Source organism: Protobothrops mucrosquamatus, unplaced genomic scaffold (assembly GCF_001527695.2).
Source record: "Protobothrops mucrosquamatus isolate PMUCROS unplaced genomic scaffold, P.Mucros_1.0 scaffold1199, whole genome shotgun sequence".
NCBI classification, from domain to species: Eukaryota; Metazoa; Chordata; class Lepidosauria; order Squamata; family Viperidae; genus Protobothrops; species Protobothrops mucrosquamatus.
The window spans coordinates 202,898-230,011 of record NW_015387410.1 but is presented as its reverse complement, the minus strand read 5'-3'; the positions used below and the strand labels follow the sequence as shown (position 1 = coordinate 230,011).

Below are 27,114 nucleotides of genomic sequence, written 5' to 3'. Positions count from 1 at the left end.
TTTTTTTTTGCCGACTCCGACGTTCCAGGCAAACCCGCACATGGGAGACGATGGCTCAGAAGGTGTTTAGCCGCGCGGCGGAGACTTTCCACTAAGCAGCCTTGGCCGGCGGAGGGGAGAGGACTGCGCGAAGAAGGGCGCTCCGATGGATGACAGCCGCTGCATCGACCAAGAGCTCCAGCCTTCCTCGGAGCAAGCCTTCAAGGCTTACAAGCGGCGCTGGGTCATCCTGGCGGCCGTCTGCGTGGTGAACTGCTCCAATGCGATGGTACGTAATTGCCAGCGGGAGTTTCGCTTTCCTTCCTCCTCCTCCTCCGCTTCTCCGTCTCCCCCGGCAGCCGCTTCTGTCTGGGAGCCGGTCGGGACTTTTTTTTTCCTACTTTCCCGCTTTCCCAGAGCGACCGTCCTGGCTCATTTTTATTCATTTCTTTGCAAACGCCTATCTTGTACACAGTACACAAGACGATGCTAGGCGGGTTTATTTTTATTTTGTTTTACCCCACGGCGGTCTACTACCTATCGTAAATCACAACGCCTCGATCATCACATCGCCTCCGCCTGCCTTGACTTGGACTGGTGCCTTGGGGGGGGGGAAGAATTGAGTTTTCTGCGGCGTCCCCAAAGCGAAGCGAGGAAAGTTGCCCAGCTGCGCTTCCCAGCCCAGCCTCCTTCCAGATGTGTCTGTGGGGGGGGGGACTTGGGTTTGTAGGAGATATGTGAAGTTCTCTACCCCTTTCCCTGCCTGGGGGAAAGGCCCTTGCATTTCCTTAAGCGGGAGTGCACACGTAGTCTGACCTGAGACTGATAAAAGAAACGTGAGAACACGCGATTCATGCGTGTCTTCTTCCATCGCCAGGTCGGGCTGAACGAATTGGGTGTCTCTTTAATTAATTTAATTAACTTCATTGCTTTCTTGGCTATCCGCTAAGGACTTATAGTATTGATCTTTACAACAGCCCTCTGAAGTAGGCTGAAAAATTAGCCGAGTGAGGTTCATGGCAGAGGCACCCTAATAGTTGAATACATTTTTCCCCAATCCTATAATCCCCAAATTCAGCTCCCTCCCCCACCCCAACCTTTTGGGCACCAGGGACCAGTTCCGTGGAGAGAGAGGTTTTTCCACGGACCGGAGAGGTCATGGTTTCGCATGCTGCCTGCATCCCACGACTTCGCTTGTTTGTGAGGCCCGGGTTCTGGCATGCCACGGAGCCAGGGTTGGGGACCCCTGCCCTAATTTCACAATCAAAGGTTAAGGGTTTTGAAAAGTAGAGATGAAGACATCCAGAAGGCAGCAGGCTTGGAAAAAGAACCCAAGTGGATCTCTTCTGAAATTCTTCTGTATTCAATAAGAGCCTTGCTTTATTACATGTTTTACTCCAGGCTTGAATGTAAAAAACAAACAAAAACCCTGATAAATATTAGCTACCCTCTGACTATATGCAGAATGCACTTCCTCTCTTAGTACTTTCAACCCAAGTGAAGGGCCAGAGCTTCACCTGTATTATCTAATTTGCATCAAAAGCCAACAGAGACTGAATAAAACAATTGATCGTTTTGTTATAGCTATTTTTTTGTATACCAACGGAGGCTTAATAGTCTAAAGATACTTAATTTTCTGGGATGTGCAGAAAAGGTGGGGAGAAAATAAATCATTGGGATAAGATGTCCTCGTTTTGTATTCCATTTCTGGAATCACAGACAGCTCATCTTAACTTATTTAGAAACTTTATTGATTTAGTCATTTGACCATACCAATGTATAAAACTAATACATATATATTAAGAAAACAATAGGACATGTACATAGTAAGTCATCAGCCCTACAGTTAACTCCGATTTGATCTAAACTTTTTGTTCTGTCTGAAATGGGCTTGGATTATTTTATTATTAAATTTATTTATTTATTAAATTTGCTTGCTGCCCATCTCGCCACATATTTTACTAGTAATATGCACGTTCATTCCCTGCAAAAAATAAGACCCCTTTTTTAGTTTTTAAATCATCTAAATAAGCAGCTCTTTCTGCAGCATGTAGTTTGCAGGCAAAAAGAATATATCCCAGATGTTCAGTGGCTCCTGTGCCACAAATGCACAGCCTTTCCTCAAACCGAACTCCGTGGAAACTCACAAGGTTGCTGTCATTGATCTATCTTGTCCCCTGGAGTCCAGTTGTTGGAAATGATCCCTAGAAAAAAGCTCTTCTGAGATATCCGAGGCACATAAGTTGTTAAATGCTTTTTTAACCGGGAGACGGATTTGTGTTGAGCCAGCCACTTCAAAGACTTAACATATTTAAGTGCTTTAATACTGTATCATCTTGGGCAGCTTATATGACATGTCCCTTGCCAGCCACAGAGTGATAGTGAAAAAGTGCATTTTGCCTCCTATTTGTTCCGTGCTTGCAAAACTTCCTAAATGCACAGGAATGGAAGTCACATTTTGCTGGTTCAAGCCAATAGCCCATCTAGCCCAGCCCTCTATTAAGCTGTGGGGTCCAAGTAGATGAATTTAGGACTAAACACATTGCTAACTCTCCAATGCTGTCACTTCCCTGCAGCTGCCATTAAAGGCCGGTGATTTTGGAGGCAGGATACAGCCACCCAAAGGTCAATTCTCCATGAATCAGCCTTTGAAATTTATTTTAAACTGATGACCATCATCAGATGGTAGTAGCAAATTCCATTTTCAATGCCCCATTGTGCAAAGAACAGTGCCCTTTTATTGTCTTCCCACATGGATGCAGGATGTACTGGACGACCCCAAGTTCTAAGACTATGGAGGAGGGAAAAAACACTTATTTTCTATACTGTGATTTTTTTTGGAGAGTTTGGAGAGATCCTACACAATCTTTTAAAATTGTGTAGATCTTTCTAGATTACCAAGACTTCAGTGATTATGGAATCACGGTACAAGGAGCATTCTTAATCTTCATTGTCTGTTTAATCCAGTTCTCAAAATAATCTGCGTAACAGGTCTGTAGGATGGGTTTACAAGGATACACAATACCGCGGCCTGTTTAGCATATGGTTTAAGTACTTAAACGTGAGTTTAAGTAAACTCAATTTGTTCGCATTGAGGAAGTATGCCAGAAACACTGGGATTAAAGGTTGATTGATGGCTACTTTTCGTGTCATATACATTTGCTGAGGATCAATTTAATGTATGAAACAAGGGACACCATATCATCGGTTATGGATTCTGTCACTCAGCTTCTGCCCCTAGGTCAGGGGTAGGCAACCTTGGCCTTTTTATGACTCGTGGACTTCAACTCCCAGAATTCCTGAACCAGCCATGCTGAAGGGAAAGAGAGAGGTTTCCAAGCTGAGCCATGCTGGCTCAGGAATTCTGGGAGTTGAAATCCACGAGTCATAAAAGAGCCAAGGTTGCCTACCTCTGACCTAGGTTTAGCAATAGCAACAGCACTTAGACTTATATACCGCTTCATGGTGCTTTACAGCCCTCTCTATGGTTTTGGTTTCCATGTCTTCTGAAATTTCTGGGTTCCCACCACTAGCTGTTGATCATGGCAACAATGAGAGACATCCATGGAGGAATCCTTTTCTGCCTTCTCAGATGCTTTTTCATCTCTGCGTGCTATTTCTGGCAGGAAGGAACATGGAAGCTGCTACATTGTTTCATACTATTACTGCTATACAGGTAGTCCTCGACTTACAACAGTTCATTTAGTGACTGCTCAAAGTTACAACGGCACTGACAAAAGTGACTTATGGCCGTTTTCCCCACTTAACGACCGTTGCAGCATCCCCATGGTCAAAATTCATACACTAGTTCATACTTACGATGGTTGCAGTGTCCTAGGATACTAACTGCAGTGGCTCACTTAACAACTGTGATAAGGTCATAAAATGGGGCAAAACGCATTTCACAAATGTCTACTACAGAACCGCTATAGTAGTTAAGTTAGTAACATGGTTGTTAAGTGAATCTGGCTCCACCATTGACTTTGCTTGTCAGAAGGTCACAGAAGGTCTGATCTAGGTTGAAGGGCTGCTCTTTGGGAATGACCCTTCAGCAACGGTCTCGCTTAGCAACATAAACTTTGGGCTCGGTTGTGGTTGTAAGTCGAGGACTACCTGTACTACTTCTCTTCCTTTCCGCCGAAGCTATCAATCAGCTGTCAGGATCAATAGCTGCTGAGCACTCACAACCTGCTTTGTAAAATTTGTTATTATGTACAAGTATGAGCATGTGACTTACTGTCATGGTTCCGACAGATGAAACTCTTCAAAGAACTTTGAGGCATTGTTTACCTTAAAGAATCTTTATTGGAGTAGCATAGCTTCGGCACTAACATAGTTGAAACCAAAATCTGAATTCCCCTCCCTTGAGCACATGGTATCAAAGCACAGTTCCCTCCTCCAATTAACAGTCATAAATCACATTCTCCAATTAGTTTGAAATGCCGGCTTTCCCTCCAGTTCTTCAACTCGCCATTTCATCATCTCTTATTTCAAAAGCACTGAATTCACACACTAGTACAATATTGTTATGTCTAACTAACTCCCATCACATTCTTCCTCCTCCCCCTGTATCATCTAATTCTAAGAGTAAAGCATAAGGAAGAATAAGGCTGCATCTCCATATGTTGTCAAAGCAAGAACATCCAATGTTAGCAGCATTGGCACTTACCTGTTAATGGCAAGTTCAGTAGAACTTGGAGCTTTTCAGATGTTGCTTGACTATAGTTCTTAGCAGTGTGAATGGTGAAGGATGCTGGGAGTTACTGTCAATGGTGAAGGATGCTGGGAGTTACTGTCCAAGAATTCCTGGAAGGTAACAGATCTCCATTACTATATAGAAACAAAATAAAATATATTAACGTAGTTTATGATTAGGGGGTTGGGAAGGTTTCTCTCTCATAAGACATGCTACACAGCTTTCCAGCTTTCTCTGAATTCATTGTAATGGAAAGAGGAATAATTTAACATCCTGGCTGGGATGAGAAGAATTGGAGATTTCCATCCCTTACTGAAGGGTCATTCCCAAAGAGCAGCCCTTCAACCTAGACCAGACTAGGATGCCAGATTTATGAATGCTAATACTACTTTATTATACAATAACAGAATCTTGTAAGTCTGATTGCACCCTATTTCTTTATCTTCAAAAGAACTGGGGATGTTCATGTCTGAGACGTTTCATCACCAACTTATGTTTCTGCCCGAAACTCGGATTTCTTTTATCTGACTTGGTTGCGGTTCTTCCTCTTGTTTCAACTTCCCATTACAGGTAGATGTGTATTTCAAAATTGCCATACATAACATTTAGGTCAAAATTTTATTACGATCATAGACCAGCATATGTAACATTAGGCTTGCGTTAATGGCTCAGCTCCACAAGTTTTGTCATTCTCTTTCTAACAGCAAGCAGCTGAATGCTCTAGGGATATTTGTAAGCAGGGTGCGGTGACAAATCCTTCTGTTTTGACATTTGTTCTACTCAATTGACATCACTTAGACCGCCACTCTTCAATGAAACTAATTAAACCCCATAATTAATGCACACCGAGGAGTTGCCTCTCTCCGTTTTCCTACAAATAGCATATCAAAAGAAGTGCAGTTGTCGGGAAACGCCCGGCCAGGTAGGGAGGAGGACTGAAGTGGGGAATTAGCCTTGAATCATTACATGGCCACAAGAGATCCAGGACTAACTCCTCCCCCCCCCCCCACACACATACACAGCCTGCCGAGCACCATGGAACAAGATAGATCAAGGACAGCAAGCAGTTTGGGCAGATTCCTGTATTATAGGCAGCAAAGTAGTTAGTTTAAATTCTACATGTGTGGTTCTGGTTGTTTGTGCCTGACAAAAAGACCAGCGATGAAAGTAGCAGGAGCTCTTCTAAAATTGTTTTCTGAGACTGCTGTCAGCGGTGAACTCATCCAGTGATTCTACTTTTTCCTATATTCTCAAGTTTTTTGGGGGGGAAGAGAAAAGATAGACCCCCCCCCTTTCTGACTGGGTTCAAACCTGCAGAAACTAACCCCTTATTATAGAAGAACATAGAGAACACAGTTCTGCAACATTTTTTTAATTGTTTCAGTACAGGTAATCCCCAAATTATGACAGTTCACTTAGTGGCCGTTTGAAGTTATGACATAACTCCTTCCCCAAGTACTTACGACACAGTCCCGAAGTTACGAACGTTGCACCACCACAGCAGTCGTTCGCCCTCATGAAGGGGCCACACAGGCACTGCAATATTTGCCCTGCCTATTACCCTCCCCCCCCCGTGGAGACTCACCTTGCGAAGATCTAGCGAGTCTTCAGTTTCTTTGCCTGCTTTGTTCCTTCAGGCCTTCGGTGTCTTTGCAGAGAACAGAGGCCTAAAGTACTACATGCTCACGTGAGATCGGTAGCGCGAGATCTCGCGTGACTGATCTCGCGTGATCTTGCACTACTTTAGGCCTCTGTTCTCTGCGAATTGAGGCCTGGGCGAGATCTGTGGCAAAAGGCTTTGCAAATGGAGGGAAGGCTTTGGTTTTTCAGGCTTTCCCTCCATTTGCCTTTTCCTTTGCTGAAGCCTGCAAAGGTAAGAGATTGCATCCCTGTAGGCGCCGGTTGTCTTTGCAAAAAGCCTTTGCCAGCAAGAATGGAACCCAGGAGGGGCCACCGCATCTCTCCCGGCCTCCATTCTTGCTGGCAAAGGCTTTTTGCAAAGGCTTGCCGAAGCCTAGAGGGAGATTGCGTCCCTCTAGGCCAGGGGTAGTCAACCTTGGCTCTTTTATGACTCGTGGACTTCAACTCCCAGAATTCCTGAGCCAGCTGTGCTGGCTCAGGAATTCTGGGAGTTGAAGTCCACGAGTCATAAAAGAGCCAAGGTTGACTACCCCTGCTCTAGGCTCTGATCATCTTTGCAAAAAGCCCTTGCCACTGAAACAGGAGCCATACTGAAAACGGAGCCATTGCCATGTCCCTTCTAAGCTCGGTTTTCGGCACAGCTTGGTTTTCGGCAGCAAGGGCTTTTTGCAAAGATGATCAGAACGGTCTCCCTCTAGGCTTCGGCAAGCCTTTGCTTAAGGCGAAATCGTAGCAGAGAGGCTGGACAGGAGACAGCTCATCAAGATTTTCAAAAGTAAAAGGGACTCGGTTGGGCAGGATTAGGAGAGGGAAGCATGAGATATCTCAGTGGGCTAGGGGAGGTATTGGGTTGGGGACCTCTGCGTTACACCATTCTAGACAAATGGCTGTTGAATCTCTTCTTAAAAACCTCCAGTGATGGAGCACCCACAACTTCTGAAGGCAACCCATTCTACTAGTTAATTGTCCTTATTGTCAGGAAATTTCTTCTTAATTCTAGGTTGGTTCTCTCCTAGATTAGGTTCCATCTACTGCTTCTTGTCCTGCCTTTAGGTGCTTTGGAGAATAGCTTGGCTTCTTCTTCTTTGTGGCAACCTTTGAGATATTGCAACACTACTATCATGCCATCCCTTGTCCTTCTCTTTATTAAACTAGACATACCCAATTCCAGCAACCGTTCTTTATATGATTTAACCTCCAGTCCCCTAATCATCTTTAATGCTCTTCTCTGCCTTCTTTCTAGAGCAGAGGTCCCCAACCTATGGGCCACAGCCTACTACCGGGCTGTGGCCTCTTGGCCACCAGGCCGCGTGAGTGGCTGGCCAGTGCGCGTGCTCACCCCCTCTCGCACCGGTGCTAGCCAAGCCCCAAGCTGGTGCTACCTGAGCCCCGAGCCTCGGTCCAGTGCTAGCTGAGCCGTGAGCTGCGAGCCTCATGCCAGTGCTAGCAGCCCCATTTGCGGAGCGCATTTTTAATCGGTTGATTAAAAAAAAAAAGCAGACCATGCACTTGGGGGGAAAAGCTGGAAAGAAAAAAAAAATCTACCCGTTAAATATTTCCTCTCTGCTGACTGTTTTCCCAGTTTCAAATGCTGCATGTTTTATTTTTGGGATTATGGTACTTGAGTTACAGTTAGCTTGGCTGGTCCTGTCACTTTGCCTGACTCATTTAAAGCTTCATAAACTTCATTACATTTAGCAGTTTCAGTTCAGGGCTACGCGCGCTTGATGATGGAGAATGTTGTGGATGTAGGATTTTTTATCTAAGACGGGCTTGTAGATCATCCTTGGAAGGGCAGAAGACACAGTGCTGATGGACACGACATTGCTGGGTTTTGACAACTAAATCAGACTAATGCTGATGTTGACCTTGGATTTGTTGCACCTCTTAGATCAGATATACCAATTTATAAATCCCTAAGCTTTTCAATCAGATATAATGTGAGAATAATTACTGTAATTACTGTTTATTAAATTTATATGCAACTTGACTCACAGCAACTAATTACTAATTTCATGAAAGGAATAACCAATTACATGGAAGGAAACCAGTTCAGTGGTACCGTAGTAAGGCAATGTAACTATCCTAGGTAATGTATCTACATCCCTTGAAATCCTGAAGCCAACATGAGAAGCTCTGTTCCAAGTATCTTTGCATGCCAACTAGCTATTCAAAAGAAGGCTTTTCTAACTGAGGAATATCTTATGGATATATTTTTTTTGCCTTATAGTATCTTTTAACTTGAGCATTTAAACTCAGTATATCATTTTACTACCAACTTATTTTTTGGTATATCCTACACACTGAAGTAATGCTTCATCCCTGATTATCTTAAATTATATCTATTGCACTCTTTTCCATCTCCGAAAAAAACATACGCTGCATTTTATTATGACTACCTTTGCTGACCTTCCATTGCGTTTCCTCTGTTATTTTTCCTATGTCACCCTATGGGTCTAGGCTGCAGGGAAATGTCAAGGAACCAGGTTTGATCCAAAAGGTTAACTCCAGGCCAAGCCTATTCCTTGGAGCCAGATGACATCAACGGGGAAGCCCAGAATTGTGCGCCCTCTCACGGATGTCCTCCAGATCCCAAGAAGAAACTACATGAACAGCCAGGAATATATTTTCAGCCAGAGACTGAAAGTATTCACAGTTGGAAATACCCTGAAGAACTGTGATTTGAGACCTGGCTTTGGTCACTAGATATCTTTTTCCAATATGTCTTTCTAGGGTTAGTGGTCAGGGGCAGAATTTTGGAGATTAGATGAGCTGGCTTTCACTTGGCCTAAAGGCTAAAGACCCTCATCATTGTTCTAAATAAATTAAGGATGATTTTTGAGCTGAAAAGGACCTGAGCTTTTAGATAAATCCGAAACGAATCAGCATCTCTTGAGTACAACCAAGCCATCATTGTCATGCTCCAGCTTTTGAACGCAAATCCACAACTTCAGAATCAGCATGCAGAACCTGGTTATATCTTACAGTAGATCTGGATTTTTTTTTTGTTTCAAGGGCTGTATTTCTAAGGCTAGAGGAAAACCTATTGCACAATATTCTGCAAACAATTATTGTGTCTTCTGTGATGGAGTGTAACTTTACAGATAAGTAAACTTTAGTGCTCCAGGTTTTAACATCTGATCGTGAAGATGTCCTATTTTGAAATGGACATCTTCATTGGTGGTTAAAAACCCCCCCACCAACTTTACTATTTCAGATTCTGTTAGGCTGATATAATATAAAGACATATAAATGTTCTGATTTCAGTGATCACGTTGTTTTGAATCTATACATATATCAAATGGAGTTGATTCCAGTTCATTAGCAAATCATTTCAATTTTAATAATACTCTGTCAACCCTTCAAAATAGACCTGGTCAGGAAACCAGTGACACAAGAACCAGCATAACTCAACTTTATTGCTTCATGGTACAATAACAGAATTTTGAAACTCTGAGTTAGATTCTCTCATCCCTATATTATACCAAAGAGAATCAAAGCAAGGCAGCTTTGAGTTTCTTTATTACTCCTCCCTTTTAGGGCTGAGTTGTGTTTGCATAACAGCTATTGAAATCATTCTTTAAGGCCATCTTCATACTTCTCTACTGTAAATGTTGTTGATGAGACAAGTAGGATTCTTTTTGATGTCAACTGTCTTAAGCACATTCTTCAGAATTGTTGGATATTCATCCAAAAGAGGGTGGTGATGGTGGTGGTGGTGATGATGATGATGATAAATGATACAGGGTGGTTGAAAATGTTGTATTATATACAAGATGTAAGTAACCATAGTGCGCGTAGCTTAGAAGGTGCCTTGATTTTAGTACTCACAAAAAAGGGTGCCTGAATGTTTGACAATGTTTTGTTCTTCTCGTTTCTTTTCTTTAGCTATGGTTGACCTTTGCTCCAGTGGCTGACATAACAGCTGAACGATTCCACACCTCACTGGATATGGTCAATTGGCTCTCCATTGTGTACTTTGTGGTATCAGTTCCTGTGGGGCTTCTAGCAATATGGATCCTGGACACCATCGGACTTAGATGTGCTGTAAGCAGAACAGAGATGAGCATGAGTTGGTTTAACCCTATCATGATCTTTGGAATGGGTTCTCAGGATTTTTCCAAAAATTGGTGGGGTCTGCTTCACTAGAAAATCAGAACTGGCCGATGAGCTTCCCCCAAAATCAGATGACTCACGTTCCACTGCTGACTCTACACAACTGGAAGCCGTGACTGAGGGGCATTGAGACGTGTGGCAGGTTGTAAGGCATGGAGACAGCAGTGCAAAACAATGAGATGTTTGATTGAAGGGGAGAGATGGATTTCATACTTGCTTTTTCTTTGCATTAAGAAACAAAAACAAAAAAAATAAATTTGGGACCTGGTTTGGATTTTTTTCCCTCCACTCAATTTTCTAATAAAAACATGTCTCTCTCTGTGTGTGTTTGTGTGCACCCCTGCAAACACACTGCAGTTTAGCTCAGGGTCTCCAAACCTGGCAACTTTAAGACTTGTAGGATTTCAATTCCCAGAATTCCCCAGCCAGAATCCTGGGAGTAAGTCCACAGATCTTAAAGCTGCCAAGTTTGGAGACACCTGAATTAGTTCATGAGAGGAATGTGTTATGAATTTTCATTGCAACTGGGGAAGTAGAGAAAGAGTTGTCCACGCCTGCACTTCAAACCTGAATCACATCAAAAGCACCCAACTAAATACTCAAAAACTGCTACTTTAATACTGGAGCATTAAAGTATCAAAGTTCTAGTTTGTCATTTCCCAGTCTGGTGGCTTTTATATATGTTGGGATTTCTGTTCACAGAATCACAGCCAGCATAGGGTGAACAGATTTTCTGGGAACTAGAATCCCAAGATAGGCGCAAAGCAATAGACTCAAGAAAGTATTAAAATGGTGCATTTATTTATTCGTATATTTGGCTGGTTGGTACAGTGTTTATAGCCCACCCCATGTTTATAGCCCATACTTCAGGGAGTACAAATATGGACACTAGTTGAAGACATCACCTAGTTTTGGCCTTCAGTGTACGTCCTAAAAGATGCGATAGGATCCTTTGTTTGTACATGTATTCTTCAGCAGCCAGGGATGAGGGGATTTTTCCATGGAGCTGGAAAATGTTATTTTGAACATGCCCAGAACACAGTGCTGCACAATCACTTTCAATGACTTCAAGGAAGTTTTCTGCGAATGTTTGTTTAGCAGCCACATTGTGATCTGGGTTTGCTGCCATTTCCTTTCTGCCCACGGAGTAGGGATCCTCCCATCTCATTTCACTGTGTTTGAAAACTAATCTTTGATCATCAACATATAACTTTGCTTGGAAATGCCTTAATAGCTGTCCTTAGCTGTATCCCAGCCACTGCAAATTCTGTATTGGTGGACAGAGCCTGCTTGCAGCTAGCCCTATACCAGGGATAGGCAACCTCGGCTCTTTTATGACTCATGGACTTCAACTCCCAGAATTCCTGAGTCAGCTATGCTGGCTCAGGAATTCTGGGAGTTGAAGTCCATGAGTCATAAAAGAGCCGAGGTTGCCTACCCCGGCCCTATACTTTTGGGTTCATTTACCCAATTGCAAATGGAATCGATCCAGCTTCAATTGAGCAAGGACTCCTGCATGCACGTGGCCTCTTTTTCACTAATGCCCAAAACGCCTCTATTGAGAATGAGCTGAGAGTGTCTTGACATTTGAGGACCATGGACAGCGTCCAGCACCTTGCCCACTTTCATTATTTCAGAGAGGGAATGTCATTCCTTGAATGCTTTACATACAGTGGTGTGCCACAGCTGGCTGATACTGGCTTGTAAAAAGCAATTGTTAAATTTTCTGGAATTTAGCAAACCAGCTGAGAGCAGAGTTGGGCTGCAAAGCCTAGGATACCCATCAGTTGTTTGGCAGCTAGTGGCACGGCAGTGGCAGAGCTAGATGAGCTCGTTGTTATACCTTTATCAGTGTGCCACTTGTTTCATTTGCGTCACTTACTGAAATTTATGCTGGGTAAGACTTGTGCCACAGGATATCCCTGCCCATCTTCCAGATTCTCTGCCTCACCATGGGCTAGCTGTCTCATGCTCTTTAATACAAAGAGTAGGCAGCCTTCTATTAAGTACGTGGTTACACACTTGGAAATATAACACAGGAGGGCATTTTTAGCATCGTTACTCAGCATCGTTAGCATCAGGTCATGGAAGACTTGATTTATGTTAACCCTGGCTGTGTGGCTTTTTCTCTTGCAGGTGCTACTCTGCGCCTGGCTCAATATGGTGGGCAGCATCATTCGTGTTTTCAGTGTTATTGATAGCCTGAGCTTAGGCTCCCTAAACTACATCTACCTTCTTGTAGGACAGTGTCTCTGTGCTGGAGCCCAGCCACTCATCATCTTTGCACCAACTAAGCTAGCAGCTCTCTGGTTCCCTGAAGACCAACGAGCCACAGCCAACATGATTGCCTCTATGTGTAAGTAACTGAGCATTGATGAGTCCGTCCTAGTTATTCCATAGCTGAGGGAGATGGGAGCCCTGGGTTCAGATGTCGCTTCTCTCGGGAACACAACACTTTCCCTATTGAGGCTGCAAGAGTTTATTACTAGCTTACTGGAGAGGGCTATTTTTGTGAAGATGTACATACTAGATTTTTGAACTTTTCTAAAACACTATATATCAGCGGTTCTCAACCTATGGGTCGCGACCCCATTTGGGGTCTATCGACCATTTCACGGGGGTTGCCAAGCAAGGCTGTCCGCCATTTTTTTTCCCCTTTTCCGGTGGGTGCCTTACCTCCCTTGAGCTGGGCCAGCTGGTGGTCGGCCTGCTCCGTCTCTGCCGCTTGCCAGCTACGCCTCGGCCGGCGCAGGGGGCAGGGAAAGTCCTTGACTTACGACCGGTTTAGTCCTTGACTTACGACCGGTTTAGTCCTCGACTTACGACCGGTTGGGGGTCGCGGCATTAAAAAGGTTGAGAACCACTGCTATATATAAATAGAGTGGAGAATCTGTGGCCCTCCGGATGTTGCTGAGGTAGGACTTCCTGTATTTCTTGCCACTGACCATGCTGAGAGATGGAAATCGAAGTTTAGTAATGTCTAGAGCAGTGTTTCTCGGCCTCAGCCATTTTAAGATATGAGAAACTGCAACTCCCAGAATTTAAAGTTGCTGAGGTTGATAAACACAGGTTTAGAGGGTCATCCCAAAGAGAAAGAAAGGTTAAGTATAACTCCAGAGGTTACATCTTTCATCTATATTCATGATATTTTCCATCTGCGACACTCTAGGTCAGTGTTTCTCAACCTTGACAATTTTAAGGCATGTGGACTTCAACTCCCAGAATTCCACAGCCAGCAATGCTGGCTGTGGAATTCTGGGAGTTGAAGTCCACATGCCTTAAAATTGTCAAGGTTGAGAAACACTGCTCTAGGTATACTTATACTATATTTTCCAGAAATCATGCTGCTAATTAAATTGAGTTGAATATCAATTTTATTTAATTATTTCATGGTATCTTACCTAAGTGACTCTGGCTGGCTATGAATAAATAAATAATACTGCCTGCTCCTGAGGAAGAATAAAAAAGATAATATATCTACCGTGTATCTCCAAAAGTAAGACCTACCTTGAAAGTAAGCCCTAGCTTGATTTTTCGGGGTGGGCCTAATATAAGCCTTGCCCCCAAAATAAGACCTAGTTTTGGGGTGAGGCGCATGCCTAAAAATCAAGGTGGGGTGGGGTGGGGGCTGGAGCTGCCCTACGCGCCTCGCACCCACTTACCTTATAATAATAATAATAATAATAATTTAATTTGTACCCCGCCCTTCTCCTCATAGGACTCAGGGCGGCTAACAGCCTCATAAAAACCACAATACAATAATACAATAATATCTATATTAAAAACCGAATTAAAAGAAAATATTTAAGAAGGCCAATCATTAAAATTACCCTTAAAATTACCCTTAAAAAACCCCGCTAAAATNGGCCTGGCTGCGGTGGTCCTAAGGTAAGGCCTCCCCCGAAAATAAGACCTAATGCTTCTTTTGGAGGCAAAAAAAATAATAACTCCGGGTCTTATTTTCGGGGAAACTCAGTATGTCCTGATCCATTCTGTAGATGGGATCTCACGGAATTGGCCACAACACTTGAAAGTCAGATAATGACTCAAACTGAAAAATCTTCGTCCTCTTTTGCTAGTTGTCAATTAAGGGGCTCTCCCTGATTTGCTAGTCTTCTACCTGAAAAGTTATTATTTGATCACAAGGGCTGATTTGGTGAAATAGACACATAAACCCCTTTTTCCACGTGCCGCACAATTGTGCCCCTTATGAGAATCGTAAAGCCCATTTAGAGGGGTTTTCAAAAAAAATGAGGCCAACCCAAAATTCCCCTTTCCCAATTTGCTTCTTTCTACTGAAGCAAGAAGTCCGACGAAAAGCTTCTGAATAGATTTGTGGCTTCAGGCATGGGACAGAAGGGGATCCTACTTGCTCCCCTGCCAGTTCACCTGCATGTTGAATGTGTTCCAGTTTACTTTGGTGAAATCGTTTGCAATCATCTCTTCCTTTCTTTTTGCATTTCCATTTAGCCAATCCGTTGGGCATGCTCGTAGTTAACCTATTGTCACCGACACTTGCTCCAGAAGCGAAAGATCTCCCTTTACTGGTAAATGAACATGAAATTTCACTTAGAATTCAGCACGATATACCTGTTCTTTTGGGAGGCAAACTACACAACTGCTGATGTTTTTTAAAATTTGGCTGGGTGCCTGTTTTACAGATTGGAGTGTCTGCAGTGCCTGCGATCCTCGGCTGCCTCCTGTCCACCTTCGGTGTTTGCAGTGGTGTTCCCCCAACTCCACCGTCGGCAAGCGCCGATCATTTAAATTCACCGACTTTCTGTGAAGGTTTGAAAATGGTAAGCTGCAAGCAAAGTAAAGGAGTACCCATGGGGATTGCCACTATAATTACAGGTAGTTCTTGATCAACAAACATTCAAAGTTACGACGGATCCCCCCCAAATGGTACTTTCGATCCGTTACAATTGCCACCCCCTCTGTCGTGTGATTGCATTTGGATGCTCAGCAAGCAGCCCACATACAGTATACAGCCGTTTGCAGAGTCTCGTGGTCACGTGATTTGCAACTTGTGATGCATTATTTTTTGCGGCCAACTAAGAAACTGTTTCCTACTTTGCCGTTTTCTTCCAGTTTTCAGAAAAAAAAACCCGCCCATTGCAAACAATGGGTTTACTTAACAACCATGGTGTTGGCTTAATGACTGCTATGTTCACTTAATGATCGCTGCAAAAAAGGTTACAAAATCAGGTGGAGGTCACATGATGCCCCCCTTAATGACTGGCACAACTTACTGCTGTAATTCTGGGCTCTATTACAGTCATAGGTCGAGGACTATCTGTATATATAGTTATCCCAAACAGCAAGATGGATAGTATATAAATTTATGTGTGCTTGTGTGTATGTGTGTGTAAAACCAAATCTAGGTTATATGGAAACAAAAAAGAATATCTTCTTGCTAGTCAGGGGTAGGCAAGCTTAGCTGTTTTATGTCTTGTGGACTTCAACTCCCAGAATCCCTGAGCCAGCCAAGCTGGCTCAGGAATTCTGGGAGTTGAAGTCCACGAGTCATAAAAGAGCCAAGCTTGCCTACCCCTATGCTAGGTAGTCTGGTTGACTACCTATGTCAGTGTTTAAGGAATCAATCAATTCTTCTCCCAGAACTGTGCTGGATGAGACCAAAGGCTAATGAAGGCCTATTTCCGGTTTGCAGACAGGAGTTGATAAAATGCCTAATGGTGTCTGCAGTACAAGCAGGATGATCAGAACAATGGAAGCAGGACTGGTATGTCTTGTGCCATGACATCCCTTGCACACATTAAAAGTGGTATTTCTCTGGAATATGAACCTTACTTTCCGAACATTAGCCTTGCAAGCCAGAAGTCCCAAAAGGCAAATTCAGCAACTTATTCTCGGCGTGAACGTCTTTCAATATTTTTTATATTTATAATTGTAATAATAAGCCACCCAGAGTCACCTTGTAAAGTGAGGTGAGCGGCATACAAATTAAATATGAAACTAAATAAAACATCTACTGGCATCTTGCACAGTGTGCTGTGTTTTTAACAACTCTTTCTTATTGTGCTTGCTTTAGCTGGTCCGAAATAAGCCTTACATTATCCTGACCCTCTGCTTTGCCACGGGGGTAGCACTCTTCACCTGTCTCAGTTCTCTGTTGGAACAGATCCTGTGCGTCAATGGATATTCCAATGTAAGTCCCTTCTTCTTTTTATGTGTCTTTGCCAACATGGGGCTTCATGGCAGGAGAAGCTAAGACAACCAGGAACTACGTGAGATTGGGTTGTAGGATAAGGAAAACATGGGTTGTCAGGTGCGGTTAACCAGACCCATACGTGTAGAGTTCAAACTAACTGCTTTATTGTTGTGTGCCTGTTGCACAGGAATCTGCCCAGATTTGACAGCTTTCGCCTGGGAAAGACCAGATAAGGTTTAAAGGTATTCAGTGGGAGTCAGATTGTGCCCTCTTATATTTACCTAATAGATCCAGACTAATTCCCTGCTTCAGCCCTCCCACCTTGGAAGGTTTCTTTCCAACATGTGGCAGTGGGAGACACAGTGCTGATGGGAAACCAGGATGTCATGGTTCCGACAGATGAAACTCTTCAAAGAACTTCGAGGCATTGTTTACCTTAAAGAATCTTTATTCAAGTTGCATGGCATCGGCACGTACATGGTCGAAGCCGAAATCTGAATTCCCCTCCCCTGAGCACATAGTATCAAAACACAATTCCCTCCTCCAATTAACAGTCATAAATCACATTCTCCAATTAGTTTGAATTGCAGGCTTTCCCTCCTATTCTCTAACCTGCCAATTCTTATCATCTCTTATTTCAAGCTCTGAATTCACACACTAGTACAATATTGTTATGTCTAACTAACTCCTACCACATTCCGCCTCCTCCCACAGCCTCGTCTAATTCTAAGAGTAAAGCATAAGAAAGAAAAAGGCTGCATCTTCATATGTTGTCAAAGCAAGAACACCCAGTGTTAGCAGCGTTGACATCAGGAAGTGCCTTTTTCTCATGGGAATCTTTGGAACTTGTGATTAATGGTTGCACAAGGCATGCCAAAGGTCCTCTCCAAACTGGCCATGATCCTTCTGGGCATTTAATTTGAAGAGTCTGGTGGGAGGAGGAGAATGGGAGATATGAATATTTAACTTACCCTGACCGTTGAAGGGCACTTCTTACATTTGGTTCTGTTCTTCTGTTCTTATTCTTCTGTTCAGTGGCTTCTGTGGCAGAAGAACACAGTTTTGGAGAGCAAAAGGGGACACAGAGCACCTGTATAGTGGTGTGAACCAAATGCATAATTGGTCCACCTCAAACTGCGAGACGAGCAGCACATAAATTTGATAAACAAATAAACAATTTCTTTAAAATGATACATCAGCAGCAGAGGGCAGCCATATGAACAGAATTCGATAACTTGTACATTGGTAGTATTTAATAGTGCCAAATTGTCCAACGATAAAGGAAAACACAACTGATCAAGTCTTCTACTGGCAAATATTTTCTGTTTTATTTTATTCCAAAAATCATCTAGGTCTCCTCAGTTTCTTTTTTTTTTCACATAAAAGGCAGAAAATGCATCCCCACAACTAAAACGTATTTGCAGTCCAATAGCTGGCTTGTTTGCTTTATGGATCCCCTGTAGACCTTCCTAAAGTATAGGCTGATGGAAATAGGACACACTAAGGCAATCAGAACTGTGTTTCAAGCTCCAAAAATGCATATCCAAGGTAATTCTGAAGTACAAGCTGGCCAGATAAGGATTGAGGAAACAGCCTGGTTATTAATTTTCAAATTACTGGCTTAAATGACATGATTTCCCAGTAGAGTTGATCTCATTTCTTTTATTGAATAAATTCCAATCCTCTTGGGCTCAGACAATTGTTAGAAAACTTTCATCATGAAGCCTCTCTCTTGATTTCCTATACTCTGTCAAATTTGCACAAGCTAAGAGAGTTATCAGAGAAAGGCTTTTTGATACTGAATCTTATAATGAGAGACCTTATTCCGAAGCATATCCAAGTACACTTTGATCAGCCTAAGTGGAAACCAGCTAATTATATCCACTTGCTAATCTCTCCATTTCAGCAAAAGATTCAGATAAAATTGCTTGTCTTTATCTAAGAGATTTAAGAAAGTTCTCAAAGCTAGTCAAACCTGTTCTAATGGAGAACAGGTCCAGATCAGTTGATGGACTCAGTTGAATCCACCTTCAGGCACGGTCACAACTTTCATTCTATAAAGATCCTGAAATGTTTCTTTTTCCTTTGTTGTTGCTTGTTAACTTCTTCTTATCATGTAAGAAAAGCCCTACAGTATTACACATTACACATACTATAGCAAGGCTTTGATGACTTCTGGTCTAGATGAGTAACATTTTCATATTTACTCCAATATTTGGTCACGCATGAATGAACTATGAACTGTAACTTATCACTGAGTTTTTAGATCATGAGGTTTTATAGTGCAATTTATATTTATATTGTTAATTTATTAATTTATGACACACTGAGACTCTAGTTTTAGAATTCACTTATAATTAATTTTGGGGAAAGTCTTTAGATTAATCTTTAGTTCCTAATTTTCATTTCAATGGGGCACTTACGCTTTGTTTTGCATACTTAAGTACGTGACATTTACATGGCCGAATTTCGTTGTATTTTGTTTTAAGCTGGTCGCGCTCACTGGCTGAAATAAAATGCATCCTCTCATATTGATTAAAGCGACTTCCTCTCCCCATCCCATGAATTTGGCCCCTCTGATTTTAATTGATGATTTTGTTTCACCCAGGAGTAAGATTTTGTATGACCATTTAAAATGCTAGTTTTTCACCTGGAGAGATTCCAGTGATTGAATAGAAACCTCCAGTGCAGCACTTAACCAGCATGCTGCAGATCTGAAAGCCAATTAGATCTGGCTGTCCCACCTCAAAATTTGTGCCTTCCCAGTCACTCCCCCCTTTTAAGCTGGCAAGAGATCTAAACTTAAATAACAGCCCCCAAATTCAGAGAAGACCTTGGAAGGGTATTATATCTCTGCCATGGAATTCTGGGAGTTGACAGCTACACATCTTAAAGTTGCCAAGTTTGAGAAACGTTAATTTAAATAAATAACAATTTCTGCCATTGAAGTGAAGTTGTTGAAACACTAAGCCATGTTTTGCTAGATTGTCCTTACTGCAAAGATTCCTGCTTCAGCCAATAGCCCACCCTCTACTCAGCTGAATTCATTTTATTTCCAATTATTATTGTCTGATCAGTGTGATTCTCTGGATATGGTTAAGTTTTGCTTAACTAATGTATTTGTAAAATAGAATTTTGATCACATTGGTTTTATAATTATTGGTTAACCACTTTGGTTATCAGAATGTTATCCTCTTTTTTTGTTAATGTCATAAAAAGCTATACTATTGTATTGTGTACTGTATCGTATTCTATCGTATCGTATTCTATCGTATCGTATTCTATCATATCCTGCTCAGAAATTATGCCACATGTTTCAGCTGTGTGGCCTGCATTTCAAAACCACTCATAAAATGAAGATTCAAAGTTTTCCCAAACAGATAACATCTAGCCTTTCCAGTTCTTAGAACATTAAAGCTGGGAGATTAACCACAAGTCACTTAGCTGAACCCAGGATCTCTCCTGATAATGTTATAAGACTTATGAGGCTTCTATTTTCCTTCTGAAATTTCCCTAATTTCCAGGCTTCAATATATTGCCAATATCACTAACTTGAATTTCTGAACTCATTCTTCTACAAAGATGGTTACACACATTTTAAATAGCAATAATACTTAGACTTATATACCGCTTCACAGTGCTTTACGGCCCTCTCTAAGCAGTTTACAGAGTCAGCCTGTTGCCCCCCAACAATCCGGGTCCTCATTTTACTGACCTCGGAAGGATGGAAGGCTAAGTCAACCTTGAGCCAGTCATAATTGAACTCCTGGCAGTCAGCAGAATTAGCCTGCAATACTGCAGTCTAACCACTGCCCACCATGGTTCTATACTTTATACTTCTCAATACTTTATGTCAATACTTTAGAACTGAAGTATCTCAATATGTATATATCTCAATACTTTAGAACTGTCTTAATGTGTGTGTGTGTGTGTGCGTATGTATTATATATGTAAGTAGAAATAATGTATCTATCTCTATATCTATCAATCTATCTATTGATCATCTATCTATCTCAATACTTTAGAACTGTCTTAATATGTGTGTGTCCGTATGTATTATATATGTAAGTAGAAATAATGTATCTATCTCTATATCTATCTATTGATCTATCGATCATCTATCTATCTCAATACTTTAGAACTGTCTTAATATGTTTGTGTGTGCATATGTATTATATATATAAGTAGAAATAATGTATCTCTATATCGATCTATCGATCATCTATCTATCTCAATACTTTAGAACTGGAGATCCAAGGTATCGAGTTCCTTCAATGTACAGGTGTTTCTAAAATTGTCACAGCTTGGTGGTGATTATTTTTAGTCATAAATCCAATAATTAAGAAGGAAAGAGTACTATCCCTTATCCATGAAGTTGTTCAACTATGTGCCCTAATCCAATATCTTGTACAGTTTTTTGCAGGTTTGACTGGAGCCTTGTTCATTATATTTGGGCTCATTGGTGCCTTCTTCCTTGGATTATATGTAGATAGGACAAAGAAGTTTACAGAAACTACCAAAATCAGTTTTATTCTATCTGCTTTGACTTGCATTGGATTTGCAGTGGTAAGTATATTTTGAAACTGAAATAATGCTTCTGTTTACCCTTCTATAGAGATAATGAACTTTTCAGCTGAATAAATCCTGCCCTCTAAGAAATAGTTAATCATCTAAATCTTATAATGTGATTATTAACAGAAGTGTGTTTTCCATGTAACCATAGATCAGTGGTGGCGAACCTATGGCACGGGTGCCAGAGGCGGCACTCAGAGCCCTCTCTGTGGGCACGCGCGCTGTCGACCCAGTCCTAGGCCTTCAGCTGGGTTTTATAAAACCTTTTCGCTGCCATGTACAAAAAAAAAGGTTCAATCAATCAGTCAATTTCAACTTCTCACGGGAAAAAAAAGATCTTGCAAAGTTGGGATTGATTGAACTTTTTAGTCCCACCCAGTCTGCTGTTACCACCGCAGCCACGCCCACCCAATGGGCCACACCCACCTGGCACCTGATGATGCATAAGTGGGTTTTGGGTTGCAGTTTGGGCACTCGGTCTCTAAAAGGTTCGCCATCACTGCCATAGATGTTTAAGTAAGAACTGATTAACACTTAATCCCTCCAGTGCCAAGTGATATAATGAAGGTTGTAATATTTTCACTTTCATGCTGATACTGAAGGAGATCAGAGGAATATTTGAAGATAGAATAAGTAGAATCATCACACTTTTTTGATCGCAAGCTATCTCACTGAAGTCTTAGGAGGATAAAGTAGATTGAATAGAACTCTGGAATAGAAAAATAAAAATTGAACCCTTGTCAGCATTTCATAGGATCATTAATCATTCCATATTATTTACCAACTTTTAGCTAGTATAAAAGTTCTTATGAATGTATTGGTGGTTAAAATAATGCCAAGGGATATTTTGGGGTTCTTAATCAGTACACTTGTTATTATTGCTTTAAAAAACTATTATTTCTTTAGATCAGACTTCCCCAACTTTCCCCAATTTCAAAAAGAATTGGGGCTTCAGTTCCCATAATTCCCTGTTGAAAGTTCCATATTACTTTTCATGTTGAGTTCATCTAAAGAGAGAGCCAGTTTTGGTGTAGTGGTTAAGGCACTAGTCTAGAAACCAGGAGACTGCAAGTTCTAGTCCTGACGTAAGCACCAACCAGCTGAGTACCCCTGGACCAAGTGCTAGGAAGAAGTAAGCAATAGCAAACCACTTTTCAAAAATTTTGCATAGAAAATTTCACGGACTTGTTGACCCCAGGAGTTGCCCATCACTCTAGTGAAATATTATCTATAGAACTAAATCTAAATGGATGCATTGGTGTCAGGGAGAAACTGGAAAGCAGCACTGCCTAATTTGTCATGCTCAGATATACTGTAAATGTGTAGCATGCTCTGGGTGGCAGGAATATCTGCTGGACATAATATAGAGACTTCCCCATTTGCTATGGTTATTTTCTCTTCTCTTCCTGCAGGTATCCCAGATGAGAGACCAAACCTATGCTGTGGCAATATTCAGCAGTCTTTTTGGGCTTTTTGGATTTTCTATGTATCCCATTGTCATGGAACTAAACGTTGAATGCTCTTATCCTGTAGGAGAAGGAACGTCGTCAGGGATCATTTTTGTGACCAGGTAGATAACAATAACAATAATAATAAAGTTGGAAGGGACCTTGGAGGTCATCAAGTCCAACCCCCTGCTCAGGCAGGTAACCCTATACCATTTCGGACAAATGGCTGTCCAGTCTCTTCTTAAAAACCTCCAGTGTTGGAGTATTCACCGCTTCTGGAGGCAGGTTGTTCCACTGGTTAATTGTTCTAACTCTCAGGAAGTTTCTCCTTAGTTCTGATGAAGAGATTCATTCAAGAAACTGAAATTGGATGTGGAAAATGGAAATTGATCTTCTCTGGACAATAGCTGGATTCATTCACTGGGTTTTAGGATAATTGGTTTAGGTTGGGTTTAGTGTGATGCTGATTCCAGCCATTGTGGTTAGCAAAGCATGGTTTCTGGCCCAGCATTATATGTGAACCAAGGTCTTTGGGCTTTGGGTTATTCAACAACAAATGCTAGTTGAGGAATTCTGGGAGTTGAAGTCCAACTCTTAAAGTTGCCAAGATTGAGAAACACTGAACTAATATATCCCTTCCAGGAGCAACGACTGACAGATTATTTTTGCCTTTGAAGCCAGTAGGAGTCAGACTTGCCCAAATCCTGGGAAATCACTAATAAATTTAAATACCGTAGCTTGTTTTTCTCCCACACTTTGTAAGTGAAGCTAAACAAAATCATTTCTAAAGAAAGGATTTGTATGCAAAGTGGAAAATAATGTCGGACATTGCAGAATAGAAACAATTAAATGTTTCCCAGGAGGGAATGGCTCTTTCATCTGGGCCTTGGTTTAAGCTCTTGTTTCTCAACCCTCTGCTACATATAAATCAGAATGCATAAGCTGTGTTACAAAACAGGTACCTATTCAAGTCACACAAGATTGAAGAAAAGAGAAGACTGTTCATTCAAGTAGAAAAAACAGCGCAGAGGGACAGTGCAAGAATTCTTATTAGGAAAGCCTGCTGATTCATTGATCACTGTAGTTACTTTGTGTATATGTTTTGGATTTTATTTTATTACAGTGTCACCAGTTCCAGTAGTAATATACTCACAAACCGAAGAGTATTCTAGTGACTTAAGAAAAGCTATATTCTCAAACTCTTCCCCTGCTCCATAAATATGGAAAAAAAGGACAGTTACCTTCAGATTCCTGATAAAGAAAGAAACAGGAAGATTTCCTACTACTTCATTCCAAAATGGAAAGAAATCTTCAGTGCATTCTTCTTTGGCTGGGGTAGCTAGAAATTTTGGAACATGCAGCTTATTGATGCCAGCTAAGAAAAAAAAAACCAGGTTAGATTCTACAGCAAATCAATAGCTGGGTCACCCTGAAGGTCTACTTCAAGCCCCAAAGCAAGTCTTTGTTGTTAAAGCTGAAAAAAATCTCACTTCAAAATAGACGTATTTTAGCTGTCGTCACCAGATGGGTAACAATCAATTTTGTTTCAACAGCCAGATCCTAGGAGTTCTGTTCATACTTCTGTTCCAGAACTTGGCGGTGGAAAAAAAGAATGCCCCTTTCTCTACCTGTGCTCCATCTCTAGGTCCACCAATGGATTGGACAAGTAAGTATGTTCCTTGGAATGATTTGTTAGCACATGAAGGTACCAGCAGATTCTTCACCAGCATTGGGGGGTGCATAAAGTTGAACAAAATCCTAAGAGTTGCTTATAGGCCATTACCCCCCCTCCCTTAAAAATAAAACATGGCTTAGTCTATTGACTTTTATTTGGAGGTAGATGAAGTAACCAAGGATCTTATCTAGAAGATGCCTAGGTTGGTTTTCTACACAAAATCAACTGTGACTGCTATTTGCCTTGGATTACTAGGGTTTTAAGGGTTCAGTCCTAGAGAAAATGTGATGGTGTTTTTCAAAGCTTCGGAGTTTTAGAATTTTAATCATTAGATATGTATCCTTTTGTTCAGGCGCGCATAGTGATGTATATTAGACTCCCTTACCCCCGTTCTCCCTACAGCAACAAATCTATGGCATATATTGGAGTGACTTGAAATCTCCCAGTATATTTCTGTAGTGAAGAATGCCAGTCTGGTACTTTAACTTACCACCCCTTTTTAGCAAAAAAATATACTGTGTATAGATGTTTGCAAATTGCTTAAAGCCACAGAATGTCAACACATGGAGTCTTAAATAAATGAAGCAAGTGTTCACCAATGATCCAAAAGCAAAAACGTTGCCCTTGTGTTATTCGGTCTTTCTCATTTCTCACTAGGGTTTAAGTACAGCTACATAATTAGCAGCATTGTATCCTGTGGCTCTCGTAGAGCTGTACCACATGAGGTCAAAGGGGGTGACATCAGCAAATCAGAATGATGCTAGTCACAAATTGTAGGAATGAGAGTCATGTTGAATATTTCCGATTGATTAGTCAAGCATAATATTTCTGATTGATCAAACAGGGAACAGATCCACACACCCTTGGAGTGTACGCCATCATGTTGTCAGGGTCTTCCATCACCATAAATGCAGCATGTTTTCTTTATGCTATCATAATAGGGAAGAATCAAGCATACAATCATTTACTTGCCATTTGAAAGCAGTCCGTTCAATTTAATTCTCTGATATTGTCATTTATTTCTTAACCTTGATGGATTAATTCTAGCTCAAGTGTAGCCGAGTATTTGATCTGAAGGCAGAAAGCTCCAGATTCAACCATTAGCATTTCCCAAGTGAAAGGACCCAGATGTTGATGAGAAAAAATTAGCCAATGACTGCTGAAATAGGCAATATTAGGTTAAATCAAAGGTGGTTGATATACCCACTGATATTTATTTAAGAAGAAAATTTTAGTATTCTGACTTTGTAGTGTGCTAATGTGATTGTTATAAAATGATGGCAGTTCAACTCAAATACCATATATAATTTGGTCTAGTGATTAAGGCACCAGGCTAGAAACCAGGTGATTGTGAGTTCTAGTCCTATCTTACCTATGAAAGCTCGATAGATGACTTTGGGCCAGTCACTCTGTCTCAGCCAAATTCACCTCACTATTGGTTGTTGCTATAGGGAAAATAGAAGGAGGAAGGAGCATTAAATATATTCACTGTCTTTGGTTGTTTATAAAAATAAATAAAGGTGGGATATAAAATGAATAAAATATCATGGCTGGTACCAGGACAGAAAACAAACTCCTTTCATCTTATTGTTTAGATCAGGGGTAGTCAACCTTGGCTCTTTTATGACTCGTGGACTTCAACTCCCAGAATTCCTGAGCCAGCATGCTCAGGAATTCTGGGAGTTGAAGTCCATGAGTCACAAAAGAGCCAAGGTTGACTACCCCTGTTTTAGATCATTTGTGGGCAACCAGTCAGGTGTGCCCCCAATTCCTTTTAAGGATTCCAGCAGCTTCTTTGATCAAGCTACTTAAGTTTGATGGTACACAACAGTTGTAGGATATTCTATTAAACTTTTGTTAAAAAAACAACAACTCCAAGCCCCTTATTTAAAAAAAGTGGAAAGAATTGTGTCCCTGTGGTGCTCTCTGAGCTTGGTTGTTGCTTGCCCTATCAGTGTTGGCTGGAGTGTTGTTCTTCGTAGTTGATTAGGTTGGTTGTTTACTGTTTGTCTGACTTGATAATTTCTTGATTGGGGAATTGTGGCCACTCTAACATTTATTATGGCCTCACCCTCTCTCCATCAGCAGTTTTTCGTTTGTCCAAAATTAGGAAATGTGGCCTTGCTGCCAAAATGTTGTCTAGTCAAGGTTTAGTGTCAGTGTTGCAGATGTATATACTTTGGGTGTTTTATTGGATGAACTTTTTTTGGTTTGTGCATCAAACAGTAATTAAAGACATTATTGTGTATCATTGTACCTTTGGTTAAATGACTTTCTCATACAATTTTAGTAAGCTTCTTGTGACATATGTTGTTTTACAAAATACTAATACCAATTCCGCAATAATAATTCAAACTGCAACTGATTTGGGTAAAATCTCTATAACTGGTAGTTTTAAATATTCAATATGCCGTAGTTCTATGCATTATTCCTCCCACTAGGTAGCTAAATGAAACTTATTTAAACATAGTTCAAGAGCTATTGGATTTTGTTTCTATGTTTTTTAAAATAAAGGGCTGAAGAATATTCTTTTTTTTTCTTACAGATGCAACACTAGTGATGGCTGGAATTACCACTTTGACATCCTGTTTGTTTATCGTTACATTTCACACTAATTACAAGAGGATCTCTGCAGAAACATCTCAAAGCTCTTCCATCAACAAAACAGAAGATGACGATGTTGCAGTAACAGCATGAAATATTTCTAAAGGAACTCTGGACTAAGCCATATGCCTAAAAATCAGCCGACACCTCAAGACACCTCAAGTGCCATAAACTCAATAAATTATAACTTTGTGATAAGTGACTGAAAAAA

At 41.2% G+C, this 27,114-nt stretch overlaps 1 protein-coding gene across 1 annotated transcript; it reads left to right on the top strand.

The window, feature by feature from the left end:
- Window positions 1-27,114, top strand: SLC49A3 (solute carrier family 49 member 3). The gene is made up of 10 exons (XM_015820881.1): window positions 1-268; window positions 10,205-10,363; window positions 12,569-12,788; window positions 14,903-14,979; window positions 15,094-15,231; window positions 16,485-16,601; window positions 21,018-21,170; window positions 22,589-22,746; window positions 24,178-24,290; window positions 26,845-27,114. The coding sequence occupies exons 1-10, from the start codon at window positions 146-148 to the stop codon at window positions 26,994-26,996; spliced, it is 1,410 nt and encodes a 469-aa protein (XP_015676367.1). The 5' UTR covers window positions 1-145; the 3' UTR covers window positions 26,997-27,114.